The sequence below is a fragment of the Hirundo rustica genome, chromosome 1 (assembly GCF_015227805.2).
Source record: "Hirundo rustica isolate bHirRus1 chromosome 1, bHirRus1.pri.v3, whole genome shotgun sequence".
Lineage (NCBI taxonomy): Eukaryota > Metazoa > Chordata > Aves > Passeriformes > Hirundinidae > Hirundo > Hirundo rustica.
In genome coordinates this window covers 38,532,645-38,549,032 of record NC_053450.1, presented here as the reverse complement: position 1 = coordinate 38,549,032, position 16,388 = coordinate 38,532,645, and the positions used below count along the sequence as shown (strand labels likewise).

The 16,388-nt window shown below is 39.9% G+C and overlaps 1 protein-coding gene across 9 annotated transcripts in view; it reads left to right on the top strand.

The window, feature by feature from the left end:
- Nucleotides 1-15,522, top strand: part of FAM110B (family with sequence similarity 110 member B) — a 112,625-nt gene extending 97,103 nt beyond the window's left edge. For 8 of the 9 annotated variants that reach the window (XM_040076530.1, XM_058422618.1, XM_040076537.2 and 5 more), the window contains one exon: nucleotides 12,010-15,522. In XM_040076530.1, the coding sequence (XP_039932464.1) occupies nucleotides 12,312-13,424 (1,113 nt within the window). In that variant the 5' untranslated portion in view covers nucleotides 12,010-12,311 and the 3' untranslated portion in view covers nucleotides 13,425-15,522. Of the gene's footprint in view, nucleotides 1-755; nucleotides 875-12,009 lie in introns of those variants that run through there. The other variant, XM_040076585.1, reaches the window with a different exon arrangement.
- Nucleotides 15,523-16,388: the final 866 nt, after the last annotated feature.

The following is a 16,388-nucleotide window of genomic DNA, read 5'->3' as shown; positions in this document are numbered from 1 at the left end:
TTTGTGATTTATGATGAAAGCAGCCTTCAGTCCTGGCTGGAATGACACAGCCAGCTCTCCCTTTTCATTAGCTTTTAAAGAATGCCTTGAAACCAGTCCAGATCAGTGATGAGCTGGAACTCATGAGCTGGAACATGAAGGACACCTTCAGTGGAGGGACTCTGTTCCCCAGCAGTGGTGGGGATGGTGTGCTGGCAGGCCAGCTGGGCAGGAGAGGTTACCTTTATGAAGCAGGCATGAGCAGATGAAAAAACAGACTCCATGTTTCCTCATTTGAGGTTTGGCACCTTGGTTTCTGCATCCCATTATTTGTCTGCTTTAGGTATTTTAACCCTGCCATTCAGAGTTAAGTTGTTTCAGTCAACTACTTAAAAACTTTGCTGCTACTCATCTCTTAATGAAGATAAAGCAGTAGGTACAAGATTGGCATACCTCTATCCATTTTCTGGGTTTGGGATAAATTTCTTGTGTTACCATATCAGTAGGTAGGACAATTGGGTAGCCAATATCAGTCCTGTATTTAACTTCCAGTTTGGAGATTTACTTTTGTTTACGGAAGAGGGGAGATGTATTAATGTGGCTGTGTATCACATATCTTAAAGGAGAATGGATATGTAGCAATCTTGGGGTAGTCCAGTACTCTCAGGGAGGGCAGGGATGGGGGAGTAGTTTAAGCAGTCTTTTTAAGCAATAGTCTATGGCACCTGTGAGGACAGGGTGGAGAGCATCCCTAGTTCAAGCCTCCCCAGGGACAAGCCTGTTGTGTATCGGGTCATGCAGTCAGCATGTGAAAAGGATTTGAAGCACTGCCAAAAAGAAGAACTGGATTTACTGAGGAGCCTGCAGCAAACCTCAGCACTCATTCAATTGACTGGTCAGTATTTCTGGTTGCTGGATTAACTGCACTATGCGTTTTCATCCTGAAAGTGCATGATGCTCTGAGCCTGGTATCCCTCTTTGATATCCTCCTGCCAACCACCCAGTGCCAGCTCCTTTGCCCCCAGCCTTCTAAGCTCAGCAGACAGTGTGCCCCGGGCAGAGTATGCAGGAGAGAGCTGTATCTCTCTCCTGCAACCCAAAAATGGTTTGGGTTAGCAGGAGCTTTGCTTCAGGGGGAGCTTCACTGAGAGTTTCACCTTTCGCCACAATGCCCTTATGGCAGCTCTGTTCATTCTGCAGGATGTAGGTGCTGTGAGAGAGGAGATGAGGAAGAGAACATGAACTGTCTCTTCCTTTTTCCTATAATCATTCTCTGTCCCTGTAATCTGCTCCTGCTTCCCAGCTGTTCAGTGCTTCCTTCTCTGTTCCTAACACCTTCACCTCTCTGGTTTTTGCCTGGTTAATAGCATTTCTCTTCTACCTCTCTGTGTCTTGTAATTTTTCATTTTTCTTTTGTCTGTCCCCACACTCACAACTCCAGGTTTTGGGTTTCTTTGTTTCTTTGGTTTGGTTTTTTGCAGCTGGGATGCCTCCACTCTCCCTGCACTGCCTTCCTCTCTCCCTTTAATTAAATGCAATGGTCATGACTTGTTACAGCTTTTGTTTTCTCTAAGATGGTGAGGATTTTATGTTTTCTTAAAATCGCTGGTCAGGAAGAATTTCCAGCATCATCATCATAACTTCAAACCCCTCAGATCGGCAAAAACCATTCAAAAGAATCTGGACAGTCTGATGAGGCTTTTCAAGAATATGGACTGAAGGGTCATTAAATTAAACAGTAACACAAAGCCCCACTTTGAGTGTCAAATTTGCATATTAAACAAAAATTTGTACACTTATTGACAAGTAACTAGCTGGATGTTCATTTCCAGTTAAATAGGTTGTGAACAGTTTGTGAAGATTTAACATGTGGACTCTGTGGCACGTATTTCCCATACAGCAACCAAGAAGAAAATATACTCAGTGTATTCTGACAGCAAACACCTCAACAACTGTAGTCAATGCTGGTATAGGCTGAGGGGTTACACTTACAAGTGTAGCACTTGCGTTGAGTTATACAGCTGTAATCATTAGCTGCAACATCGTTGTAACAATGAAGGCCTAAATTGCATTGTGTTCCAGTGCCAAAACTGGTATATTTAACCATCTGCTTGAAGAGCTCTGTAATATACAGATAGGTCTTCAAGACATAATACCTTCGGTTTTCTTTCTTGACTTCTAATAACATGTACTTTTAGACATCAGGTTGGAGAAAAGGGGAACGAACTATCCTGTGGTATGGGAAAATGTCCTCTTATCCAGAGAAAAACATAGCTGCCCCATTCAAAAATAAAAAAAATCATTCACGGAGTTGCTCTGAAGATTGCTACGCCCTTGAACACTGTTGTAAATCATGTACGGTTTGGTTGGGTTTTTTTTTTTTTTTTTTTTTGTTTTTTTGTTTTTTTGGTTTTGGGGTTTTTTTTGTTTGTTTGTTTGGGGTTTGGTTTTTTTTTTTTTTTTTGTTTTTAAAAGGCTTGATTTGTATTTGCATAGTCAGAACTTTTATAGTGTGTTTATTTAAGAAAAAAAAAAAAGCAGTATTTCATGAGTGTAGAGTTGCAATGCTCAGAAATGGTTAACTGAGGGCAATTAGGTCGTAGACATTATTTTTAAATAGCCATGCTGACCTTACTGCAGTAATATCTCAAGTTACAGAAAAGGCTGTTTAATACAAAGAGTTTTGACAAACAAGACCCCACAGCAAATCAGAAGAGCAGCTCGAAGTCTGCAGTTGTCAGAATTAGGCCACTCATTGTAACCCCCTGGCTGAACATTATCATTTTTCTGATGGTAGTGGTTTTACCATGCTCATTTTTTAATTGTGCCTACTGTATTGCCTATTAAAGGTGGCCTTGAATGTTTTTAACATCAGCAGCAGACATTAGTTAGCTATATTTTAATATTTATTTCTAAAGATTAAATGCTTGTGTTCATGTATAGAATTTATTAAAAAGAATCTTCCATGTAACAAGCTGTTAAAGTAAGAAAATACTTGAATCTAATTAATTAGATGCCTTACTGGTTTCTTGCTTGTAAAATCTTGGCAAGTATTATAAGAAATATTCTGTATGCTTAGGCACTATTTCTTTGAAATATATTTTCACAGCATGTAAGAAACTTCAGAAAGGTGCTATTAAGCTTCATTTTGAAATTTTGAAAATAAACATTTTCAAGAGATTCTTTTACTATGTACACCTCTAAAGGAAATTTTAAGTATGATGCCTTTTTCCATTTATAATTGCTCTTTATGGCTTCTGGTTTTTTCACTGCTTAAATTGTTGAAATTGTTTTTCTTTTCTCGTCTGTATTTGTTTATTTTGGGTCTTCATGTAGTTGAAGTTTTCTGGAGTTTTGCAGGATTAGTAACTGCAAGGGAGTGTCTAACTGAAGCTGTTTTCATTGTGGATTTGTGGTTATTTCTTACATAAAATCTGTTCATATCTATGATACTATGTTCCTTTAATGTATTTCTCTTTGTAAACCCTTTTAGAGAACTTTCATCAATAACTAAGAGTCTAAACATGGCAACCTGGTATTTCAGGATCTTGGGCCTTTTGTGACAGTCAGGTAAATTTTGCCTTTCCCACAAGAACAAGCTGGCAGCAGTGTTTATGTACCTAAAATCAAAGATTGCTGAACTCTTTTGAGAAATGGGAGATTGAATCAAATCCCCAGTCCCCAAACTGGGGCAAGTTTCTGACCTCCTGAGGAAAAACCGAGTTGGTCTTCCTATTTCAACTGAAATGTCCTACTTGCTAGAAATTATTTCATTGCACTGGAGCAGGGTTAGTAATCCAATTTCCTTGTCAAGTACCCTTTGTGGTCTTTTTTTTTTTTCTCTTTATTTAAAGAAAACTTGCAAATACTTCTGTTGGTTTTAAGTGAAAGCCTTAGAAAGTGCTGGGGAAGGATCTGTCTCTACATACTGAATCACAAAATTGTTAGGGTTGGAAAATCACCTCATCCAAGCCCCCTGCCAAGTCAGGGTCACCTAGAGCAGGTGATACAGGAATGTGTCCAGGTGGGTTTTGAATGTCTCCAGAGAGGGAGATTCCACAACCTTCCTGGGCAGCCTGTTCCAGTGCGCTGCCACCCTCCATGTAAGGAAGTTCTTCCTCATGCTTACCTGTTCCAGGTGGCATTGCTACTCAGGGCATGCCCATGGGCCTCTTTCCCTGAATATGTCTTCTGTCCTACATGCTCGTGATCATTCCAGAGTTTTCACAGTTCTCTTCCATAGAAGTCATATATGGGAGACGGGGAAAGTATCCAGGTTTTGACTTGGTTTGCTGTTCAGGACATAGCTGAGGCCTTGTAGGCAGACAGAAGAACTCAGAAGTGATTCTGAAGGTATTAGTTCAGGGGAAAGTACCGGCAGAGGAACATGTGCTTTGTAGTGAGATCCAAGCTTAAATATGAACTACCCAAGATTTTATGAGTGGTGCTGTAACCTAAATGGTGAACAGAGACTGTTTCCCCACAGAATATGCCATTTTAGGCGTGTGTTTCAGTGCTGATGAGTTTTGAAGCCTCAGCTTGATGTTGCCATGCAGCAGTTACCTATGAAGGAGAGGAACCTACAGAAGTCTTCTGGTCATGGGTCCTTAAGTCTTTGACTACAAAGCTGTGTTGGTAGGCACACTGTGCATTTAATATAAACATTCTTTTTGAAAATCTATACTTGTGCTTTATCCATTTAATTCTGGCTTGATTCCTTAGTATTTCCGAGATAAAAAGTTCTTCTAAGCCAAAGTGATTTATGTTTTAGGGCTTACTCCGTAGTATAATTAAGGCCAAGTCCAATCCATAGCTGCACTGGTATGCGGCAGCATAGTGCTTTAACATTCATGCTAGTTTTCAAACATTTAAAGGATTTGGAACTATATTTAATTTATCCCAATGTGACAAACATCTCAGAATTGGCGTTTTGAAAATACTGCTTTGAAGATGTATGTTCTGTAGGTGAGTTAATAACTATAATTTTTTTGGTGAGGCATGCTGCAAAAGTTACTGAGCTGTTTCGCAGCTTGCCTGTTTACTGATGACACTTGTGCTTCTATTGTTGAGGACCAGACTTGGCAGTGTTGTTGCGGGGATCACATGGACGATGGAGTCTGAAAATCCTGCTTGTGGGTGATGTTTCTGTGGTAATAGTAGAAGGAGGGCATTTTGCAGGTGTATCTCCACATTTTTGCGGATAAATTTTTATTTCCCTCTTTGCAAGTGCCTATGATTTCTACGAAACCTAGTGCCAAAAAGATTTTGATGGATTAAAATATGTCTCGCTCTGAAAAGTGGGCTTGTTAAGAATTACCATGGGCTTGAGATGGGCACTAAAATGAATAGTAATCCATTTAAATCATTTTTGCTGAGCTTCATAATTGAAATTATTGTGTTGTTCTGCCTCCCTCTGTTTTCTCCCACTTTGCAGCAGTGAACCCCCAATTAACGTTTTTTTTTCTCCCCCACACATGGAAGCGCTACGACCAGGAAAAAAAGGTGGTTAACCAGGATGCCAAATCCAAGCATGGCCCTGAAGGACATCTACCAGGGGCAAGGAGATGAGATACTACCTTTTCCTATCAGTAGACAAGAAAGGAAAAGTGCAGTACAGATAGTACTGCTCCTTTCATTAGAGCAGAGCAGGAGTTACTGTACCTTGCAAAATTGGAATGGTGAAATGGGGAAGCAGTGTGAAGAAGTGGAGAAGTAGGAGAAAGTAAAAGTCTCCCTTTTTCCAGAGAAGAGGGACCAAGCAGGTGGGACTTGGTACAGCAGGAACTATATCAGGGTTTGATGAACTTCTGGAATGTAACTGAACCCAGGGCCCAGTATCCTGTATTGAAAAAGGGGATTGTGCGGCTCAAAAAGTGCATAAAAGATACTAGGAAAACTGTGTAGGCTCAGGAGACCACAGGATAAACTGGGAATTGTGGCCTTGTAAAGAGGCGGCTGTAATTTTAAAACATCATGGTTATGGAGAGATGTAGAATTGAAAGTATAAAAGTGGTTTGGACTTGAGACCATTGACAGTGACTGATGAACAAGCAGTAAGGATGTTTCCTAAAATTTTGTGAAGTGTTTAGAGCATCATTCTCATAAAATGCACACTGAAATAGAAATATTTACATAAGGCTACAAATGCAGTAAAACATTATATTCCTTATTATAGTTTTTAGGCCCTTCTCTTTTATTGGTTTAAATAAGTGACTGGAATTATTACAAAGAACACGATGCTGTCTAAGGAACACAGGGGTCCAAAGAAAACAAAACTGATTTCCACTATAGCTTTTACAAACAGTCTGTAGTATTGCACTAAATAATAAGATTTTTTTGTGTGGGTGTTGGTTTTTTTTCTTGTTGGAAGTAAGGGGAATTTAATTTCTGAGTTTTCTTATGCATTTATGCAGCCTGTTGAAAGAAATCAGAGTTTTCATCATTGTGAGGTATCTATAGGGCAGTGTTTAACCCAGAAGCATCACTGAGAGTGGATTACTGCTACTGGGTGGGAGATGTAGTAGTGATGGATTTCAGAACTAAAAAGAAGCAAAATACTTTCTAAAGTTTTTTCTTTCAAAGAAGCATCTCTGTCGAGCTCCCAGTGAACTCTAGGCATACATTACAGGGTAATATGTAAGTGTAGCTACTAGGTTCCTGCTTTCCAGATGTTCACACCTCCCTGGATTTTCTAGCAGCTATTTCAACTTAACAGTGTTAGCATTTCTGGTTACAGCAACGTCCCACTTTAAGCCTCATCATTTTCACTGCACATTGAAATAGAAACAGTGCTCAGTGGTGACACTGCTGTATAGTTTTGTCTTAAAAGCCTTTGATGTAAGAGCAAAGCAGAATTAGCATAAATATATCAGCCTTTATGCTCAGCTATGCAAGCTATTGCAAACAATTCTAGTTGTAGTTTGGGGTGGGGTTTTTTGGTTGGAAGTGACACATCAGCAGTGACTGCCTTTGCCAAAGTTACTACCTTCCCCCTCGGTGGAAATTCCTCTTGCCTACATAATTCTGCCACTCTTAGTTTTAGGTCACTGTAGTTCACATTATTCATGACCTTTTGAAGGTTTAAATGTATACTTGAGCAGATGCATAATGCTCTTACTGTTCACTGTATCATGTTTTACAGAGGAAAAGAGTTGAAGTAGGCACTTTCATTAGTATTTTGAGTCATGGTAGATCTGAAAGACTATTTCATCTCCTCATGCTTTATCTTGACAGTTAATATTATGTGAGAACAAGACTACACAGTATACACATCTTTATCTAAAATTGGTTTAAAAATGAAATACTGCTGCCATTCTGGATATGGATGACCTTTTATCAATTTCAGTAACAGATATATGTGAGGTTTACAATGACAGTTATCCACAGAATAACTTGTATCAGTTTTAGGCATACATGTTAGTATAACTTAGCACATAGACATTCGTTCCCAGTGAAGCTCTCATTTTTAGGCTTTGCAGTGACTGTTAAAAAAACCAGCATCTTCATAATGGGACCTGCAGCTCTGAAGTGAACCCAGGTGTTAGAGGAGCCTGACAATTTCCATCTGTGTCCTGTGTTCCTGTGCAGGTTTTGTTTTGTGATCTCTTTGAGTCCTGTTGCAGCCACTTCTTGATTTCTTATACTGGAATTTATGTCATGTTTATGGTGCATCTTGAGGTAGCAGTAGTTATATTTTATCACCTGGAAAATAAAATTGACACAGGCCTTTAAATATCAAGGAAAGAAGAGTAAAAGCTGTCAGCCTTCATTATATTTATCCACTGTACATCATCCTCCCTTCATCTGCTGTCCCAGAGGGATGAATTAGGAGAATGAGCTTCATTGTAACTTTTTCAGGTGAAGCACTGTCCTCACCAAAGTCAAGAACAGAAATTTCACTCATTTCATTTGGACCACATTTTCACATGGCTTTTTGTTGCTTTTTCTGTAACTTGAATGCTGCTAAAATATGTAATTTTATGCCTTCCTGTGGATACTTTTAGACAAAGACTGGCTGAAACGTGGCCAATGCGTAGGAGCTACTGGGCAGCACAGAACTGAGGAGGGAAATGTGTTATTTACTGTCAGTTGACATAATTCAGTCTGTGTTTAGAATGCAGTTTTAGGTATGAGAGGAAAAAATGAACTCTATTATTGTACAATACTATTGTATTCATAATAGTGCTAGAAATAAATACTTGCCACAGTGGGGTCTGTTCATAAATTTCTCATACATTTCAAGAAACTGCATATTTAGAATATATGGACCTGGTATTCTAAAGTTTCTGCATAGTTTATCTCCTACTGCCTTGGCTTTAAATTAAGGAAAGAATATTTTATAGGAGATTTATTTGTTGTTAATGTTAGCTGTATTGCTACTGCTGCTCTAGGCTGTGTTATGTTCCCCTAAATCATGCAGATAGTGCATTGGTTATTTAAATATTACTATCTGACAAACATATTATGGACTCAAGAGTGATTAGAGTGTGATGCCTAGAATGAATTAAGTGCTTTGAATCTCTGTCTCTGCCACAAAGGAATCCTGAATTGAAGTGTCTGGCTGAAAATGCATCTTTAAAAACACAAAACTTTGTGCATTTTGTGTTCTACTCAGCAGGTCTGCAGTAGTTTTGGGATACTAGGAGGAGCTCAGTAAGACCTTTCAGAAAGGTTTATTATTGTATGCATTGTATTAAATAGAACTATGTTTGAATGTATGCATAAGGTTTTGTTTTTCTTGAAATAATTTCTTAAGTTGAGTAGTTTTATAAGGAAGAGCAAAAATGGAAATCCAGAGTAAATCCTGAAAAACACAGTTCAGTCTGTGGAAGGATTACACCTCTAGAGCAGACCTCTGGATGGAAACAGAGATAAAGGAGCATTTCTTGGGTCCCTCGCTATTTTTCACACATTTTCTGGGAGTAGGTGAAGAAAACCTATTTGCTTTTGAATTTCTGCAGGGTGTTACAGGTACCAGAGATGTACCCAACAGTGAATTCAGTTGCCTAAGCAGTAAGTTCATCTTTGGAGTTTAAGCCAGAAAAAAGCCATTTCTATGTCCTGGTTGCTGCAATAATGTTTTTTGCAACTGGAATCTAAGTCTTCCTGAGACTACACTATACTGCTGCTCTCAGCCTCTATCATTAACAATAAAATTAATAAGTAACAAGGCTCTGTAGTGTCGCTGTGGTGTTTCAGGTGCCCATGGACAGAAGAGAGACTGGTAGGAATCAAACTCACTTTCCCAGTTAGCAGTAGGATCAGGCTGAAGCCATTACCAGTGCAGGCAGAAGTTTCATTAGGTTTTAAATTCATCCACCTCTCTTTCATCACACTTTCTTTTTTAACTCTATCTGGCTAGTATTTTTTATCTCTCTGTGATGAGAATACTGAGTAAGCTTTCTGGTGATATTCAAATTCAGTGCTTCAGTGAAATGGAGCAATTTGAAAATACACAAAAAGTTGATCCCTTTTCATAGCTGCATGTTTCTTAATTTATAGCAGCAGCCCCACAGGTACAATGCCTCCATGGCTGGCCACATAACCACTTGGCTGTTCCTCCCAGGCTCCCTGTGCTGGCTCAAGTGGACATTCTGTCCTTGCTCCCCACCAGGTCCTTGCTTTTCTTTCTAGACATGCCTGAAGCGCGTTGCCAGTTGCAGCATATTTCCATTGACTCTGGGGCTCTTGGCTCCGTATGTGCTTGCAAACAAGCACACTTGTTCTCTCAAATGAACACACATGCATGGTAGGATTTTTTTTTTTTCTTTTTTCTTTTAAGTGTGGTGTTGAAGCCAATGTGGATTCTCAGCCTCCTAGGCAAATGCTTGCTGACATTGATGAGGCCTGTCCAAAGTGAGGAAGTTGTTAAATGCTGGGAAAAGACTCCCAAAAGCAGCCTCGAGCTGGAGGCCTCGGTTCCCATAGCTCTGATCTGTAATGGTGTGCAGAGCCACTCACCAGGAGAATGGAGTTGGCAGCTGTCCTTGGGAGCAGGACCATGATCACCTTTAATGACAGTGGTCAGGGAGGAAAGTTGTCTTGTTTACTCAAGTAATATTAACTCAGTTGGGTGACAGCATTAAGTACAAAGAGCTCAGTTGTTTGTGGGGTTTTCTTCCTCTTCTCGATAGCCCTGCTCTCACATAGATTTGATTTCTGCACACAAGTATTAAATATACACATCAGTGGGGTATTTATACAGGCACTTAGCCATCCAGCTCTGAGCTGGCAATGTGGAAAGATTTGCTTTGTGTGCATGGAAGAGAAATGTGTGTGCAGATGCATGTTTGGAAGTTTCATACTTAATTTCAAAACATTACCAATAAATATGTTGATTCAAATGAGGAAAGCTCTTTCAGAGAGACTTAGTTTAAATTCAGGAAGTCGAACTACTGAGGAGTTAGCACTAGGGTTTATAAAACAGCATTGAAAGAGAAGCTTAATTAACATTTCACTACCCTTTCAATTGCACTGAATGTGTGTCTGGTTTATCACCCACCTAAATATGTTAGTTTGTATTTTAAGAATGCTTGTGACAGTGAGCCTTCAGCAGAAAGCTCAGCTTTTTTCTATAATCTCATTATAGCATTTGTGTATTTTATTTGCTTGCTTTGACCTTGGATAATATGTGGAAAATATTTAATGTATATATCACATATTTCTGGACATCAGTAGTTGAGGTTGTTTTGGTTTTACTGTTAATGTGACTTCAGCTGGAATTTCTTTGTGGGGCTGTTTTGGGGTTTTTTTGCCACAATGTAAACTCTGTATTAGTAAGTTGGGTATTGATGGATGAGAACACACGGGATGACAGCAACATGAAAGCAAATCATCCCAAGGAGGAATGCTGCTCTGTGTTCTTTAGGATAGAGTGAAGAAGTAGCAGCTGCTTTTCTTTCTCTCCCTGAAGATCACAGTGATAATAGAAATGGGATATTAAAGAGGGCAGCATAGATTAATGGGGCAGTAATAAAACAAATGAGACCCATTAGCGAAATCACTGCTTGAAAAGTAGATTCCCTGATAAGTGCCCTTCAGTGCCTTGTGTAGGAAAAATTGTTTCAGCACTTGTAATATCATCCATGGTGTTAGATTTTAGACTATTGTGACAATCTCAGTAATAAAACCTTAAAATAATTTAGATGAAGAAAAATCTTGTTTGTACTCACTGCTTGATAGAAAACCTGAATTACTATATCTACATGTTGAAGACAAGTTCTTCTTTTCAAACCCAGTGATGATGGTTTTGCATGTTCCCCAAATCTTACATAGAAAACCAAAGCCATTTTTTGTTCTTCAGTTAAGCCTGTAAGGTAATCATGAGCACTTGGAAAGCCTCCTTTTATTACTGGAGCACCAATGCTGTGGATACTGATGTTCAAACAGGCGAGGAACTGGAATTGGTGGATTTAGTGACATCTCCTGTTACTAATTGTTGATTCTATATTAAATTAGCAATGAAAGATGTGCATTGCACATAAAACACTACATGTCTCTGTTTGCTCTCTGCTTTTTAGACCAGATTGTTTTCTGAACAATTTAATGAGCAAGGAAAATACACTTGATTGCTGAGATTTATGCAGTATGTTGCCTATAAGGAGAAAAATGTTTGGGGGTTAGAGATAAAACATGTTCACAAATCAACTTAACTAAGCCAAATATATTAATTTTTACTGGGAGATGGGTGGGTCCAAGTGTCTGATTTGTCTCCTTCTGCTTCCCTTTCTCCCTCCAGAAGTGTATGGCTGTATTGTGGTGGGGCTTAATTTTTTTGGATCCCCCCACCTCCCCCAGTGTAATTTTGTTAAATCCAAGCTCAGAGTGTAAATATCAAACAATACTTATCTTGTGAGATGCAGGGGGGTGCTGGGCAAGAGTGGAGCAGGGGCACCCAGAGCACTGCCGCCCTGTGCCAGCAGCAGCAGCTTCCCGGGCGGCGGAGGGAGAGGAGGGCTGGGAGGCGGCTGTTGCTATCGCTCTGATGTCAGGCGCTCCCGCTAACGTGTGGTTGGTTACTCTGCCTTTCAGATCGCTGCCGCTCGTGGAGCGCAGAGGGGACCGCGAGACGCCCACATCTTTCAGCGAGAAGAAAGGAGCCAGCGGAGCAGACTAATACGGACTTGTGTCGGGTGCCCTTGCCCTACAAAGGCTGCCTTTAAAAGAGAAACGCAGTGTTATTTAATGAGCTGTGAGATGAGGCACTGCTGCTAACGCTCAGATCCCAGGATTCATCGGCTATTCATTGTGCTTAATGTACATGTTTCTGCACCGTGCATTTAGGAGATCCCAGAGAAGAATCCAAAACGGCTGCGGGGGAAAGACCACCAAACATGCCTACAGAAACATTACCGACAGGTAGCATGGTGAAGCCGGTCAGCCCTGCCGTGACTTTCACATCTGCCGTTCCTCTCCGCATCCTGAACAAAGGACCTGACTATTTTCGCAGGCAGGCGGAGCCTAATCCAAAAAGGCTGAGTGCGGTGGAGAGGCTTGAAGCCGACAAGGCGAAATACGTCAAGAGCCAGGAGGTCATCAATGCCAAGCAGGAGCCTGTGAAGCCGGCGGTGCTGGCGAAGCCGCCGGTCTGTCCTGCGGCCAAGCGAGCGCTGGGGAGCCCCACCTTGAAAGTCTTCAGCAACAATGCAAAGACTGAGAGTGGAGTCCAGAGAGAAAATCTGAAACTCGAGATTTTGAAGAACATCATCAACAGCTCTGAAGGCTCCAGCTCAGGGTCAGGGCATAAGCACGGCCCCCGAAATTGGCCGCCCCACAGGGCCGATTCGACAGAGCTGAACCGACACTCGTTCGCTGAATCCTTGAAGGTTTACCCTACACAGGGCCGGAGCAGCCCACAGGAGAGCAGCTCCAATGTCAGCAGAAGGCTCCTAGATCAGTCAGCAGAGACTTTCTTGCATGTCTCTCACAGCTCTTCAGACATTAGGAAAGTAACTAGTGCAAAGCCCTTAAAAGCAATACCCTGCAGTAGTTCGGCCCCACCTCTGCCTCCAAAGCCCAAAATCGCTGCCATTGCCACCCTGAAATCCCCAGAGATTGAGGCAGTCGAGTCTGGATGTGGGGTTAGTAGAAGACCCTCCCTACAGCGATCAAAATCAGACTTAAGCGACAGATACTTTCGCGTTGACGCAGATGTTGAACGATTCTTTAACTACTGCGGACTGGATCCTGAAGAGCTTGAAAACCTTGGGATGGAAAACTTTGCAAGGGCTAACTCTGATATCATATCCCTCAACTTTCGCAGTGCAAGCATGATTAGCTCAGACTGTGAACAGTCTCAGGACAGCAACAGTGACCTTAGAAATGATGACAGTGCCAATGACCGTGTGCCATACGGCATTTCTGCCATTGAAAGGAATGCCAGGATCATCAAGTGGTTATATAGCATCAAGCAAGCTAGAGAGTCACAGAAAGTGTCCCATGTGTGAGAGAGAAATCCACCGTAGAAAAAAGCAAGGACTGTATCTTTGTCTGTGAATATTCCGTTTGTGAAGGGTTGTGAAGTCTACTTGAAGTCTTGTACCCTTCTCAATCTCTTTGTGTTGCTTGTTGTGCAATGTTTCCAAGTTGCATGCCTGTCAACATGTGAGCTGACCTGGCTTCCACTTGAACAATAACTAACTACAAAGCCTGGCTGAGCATACACATTATCTGCCAAAAGTTTAAGACAAGAATCTGATTAGGGCTTCAGTATAATCAAAGTGTTTACATGGAAAGGTTATATGACTTCTTTGGTATTTATGTGGTTCCTTGTGGATTTTATATATGTCACTTTTTGTCTTAATACAGATATTGTCAACTGACGTTACTTGTTTCTAAGTTGAAACAGAATCCCTTTAGGGGGAAGAAAAGTGGAATTGGCCAAAATATGAGGTTTAGGCATACGACGATAGGCGAAGCAGCCTTATCTCTTGTAGAAAGTGCATTATTGGCACACGAAAGCTGTTTCTAAAAGGCAAAGAATGCTATGTTCTTAAATTATGTATCATTAAACTATATATCCCTACTTGTAGTAAGGCACTGTTCAGTAAAAGTTTCTTTTTCCTAGGTAAGCTCCCTCTGTTTTACAGCAGAAGTATTCTAGTGAATCTGCTTGACCTCTCATAAACTGAATGAGTCTTGCATTTGGGTTGGTGTAAGCATTTTAATGATTTTGTATTATACCAGTTGGAAAAGCTTAAAGAAGGTTGGAATCAACAGATGAAAATGGCACAGATGCAGGATTTTGTGGGTTTGATTTTTACTCAAAGATTCCTGGTCTTAAACTTTTGACAGGAATAATTAGATCCTATAGCTGATATTGAATGCCTTTATTAGTCAAAACACATCACGACTACAAACTCCATGCTGTCTTAATTTTTTTTTGTAGACCTATTTGAACAGTTAATGAACAAAAATGGAAACACACAGCCATATCAATATAACACCTCCTATTCAGAAGTAAATACACTCAGTATATCTGAAAAAATGTGATTATGTTGTCTTGCATATGTTATATCTAAGGCTGTGAAAGTTTGTTCCAGCTCTAGGAAAGTGTAGAAACATGACAGTATGTAGCTCTTATTTTCTTTTTTTTTTTTCCTCCTTAAGATGGTTAGTGCTGCGAATTAACCTATTACAAATCTTTCAACAGTCTGTCTTCCCAGTGGTTTAATTAACTGTCATTCCAACTGACAGTGGTGGTGTGGTAGTGAAGAAGTTGAAAGTAAAGTGGTCTGCTTCATTATTATTGTACTCATGCTTCGAAGTAAATTGCAGCACTACCTTATACTACATCAGCTAATAGGAAAACTTTTTTATTGTGTAAATGCTGTAAGACTTTGTATATACTTCAGTTGTTATAAAATCTTTAAAAGGAAGAGTGTTATGCTAATAAATAGCTCCTGGTGCAGGTATGGTAGGGTTTTTTTGTTCTTATTTTCATCCCTCCCATTCTTAAAACTGTATCAGGAACTCAATTGCAGTGTGTTTTAGTGCTGTAGAAGGTCTTGGTTAAATAATAGTTCCAGTAAAAGGTTTCTTTTACAAAAGTGCTTTTCAGAATATAATTTTTATATAAAATAACTATAGCAGCATGATCTGTCTGAAGAACTAGAAGAGATTTTCAAGACTCCTAAAATAGCTTGCTTCTTCCTTACCTAGCAATGTTACTGTTCCCGTTTATAGCATCTGTTCGTAATGGATCACCGCAGTCTTCTGAATTATTCTTCAGTAGTGCTTATTTATATATTTGAATATTAAAGATGTTTTACAAAGTCGGGTTCTATCTTTTCTCTGAGAAGCCTGTAGCCCAACTTCTTACACATAGCTACAGTTAATGCAGGCAAGACTGGAAGCGGAGCCATGCAGTCATTTGTTTCCTATGGAATTCTCCTACATCCAGTTTTACATAATTGTTCTCTAAATGTTTGTTCATGGAGGGGAGGGAAGCACACGTTCAGTTTCAGCACACATTCAGCTTCAGGAGGCTACTTTATGATTTTTACAGTTGACTTCACAACCTAAGACTTAAAACATTCCTAGCTCGGACAAAAGAAAAAAAAAAAAAAAAAAAAAAAAATGGGGAGCTCTGTATTTCAGCTACAGGCACATTTGTGACATTTTAAGCTCCATGGGTTTCAGTTGGCATTGACATCACACTGGTTTTTCAAGCATATTTTTCCAATAGTAAGTTCTGCTCAGTTCAGTGACTGTTTTGCCAAGGAAAATAATGCTTGAGGGATTAAAGCCAAGTGTAATGCAGCTGTACAGCAATGAAATAAAGAAGTTAAAACCGAAATAAAAAATGCACCTACATTGTTCTCTCTCAAGTGTTTTAAGAATCATGATAAACATTCTCTCTCAAATGTTGTCAGCCAAAAACAGTAGTAAAGAAGCCTTTATAACTAGAAAGTGGATTAGAGCATATGCTAGTATTCTGAACTTGTTCCCCAAGGTTGGGAATTTCCGTTTAATCACCCAAGGGGTTGTGAGCTGTCCGTAAGAGGGCATTTCCTCTCCCAAGATCTTAGGCAGCACCTTTGGAAGAGCAAAGGCTCTGCCTTTGCTATCCCTGCTTCTTACAGTGTGCACATGAATAAGATTTTAGAGGGCCTAGACCTTCAACTCTGGTGAGATTGCAGTAATAGAAATAATGGGATTCCAAAATGTCCACAAGGCTTTGAACAAGCAGGTAACAATTGCCTTCATTTGTCACTTTATTGCCGTTTATGTAGATAGTATTTAATTATTTATGGTCTTGTTATTACATGTACATTCGCATAAACCCCAAATCATTGGTGTCTGATTATTTGTGTATGCAAATGGGAATAACCATTCTATATATTATTATATATTTTTTGCCTTTGCAGACAGGTAATCCTATCATGTCAAGAGTGCATTACTTGTCTCTG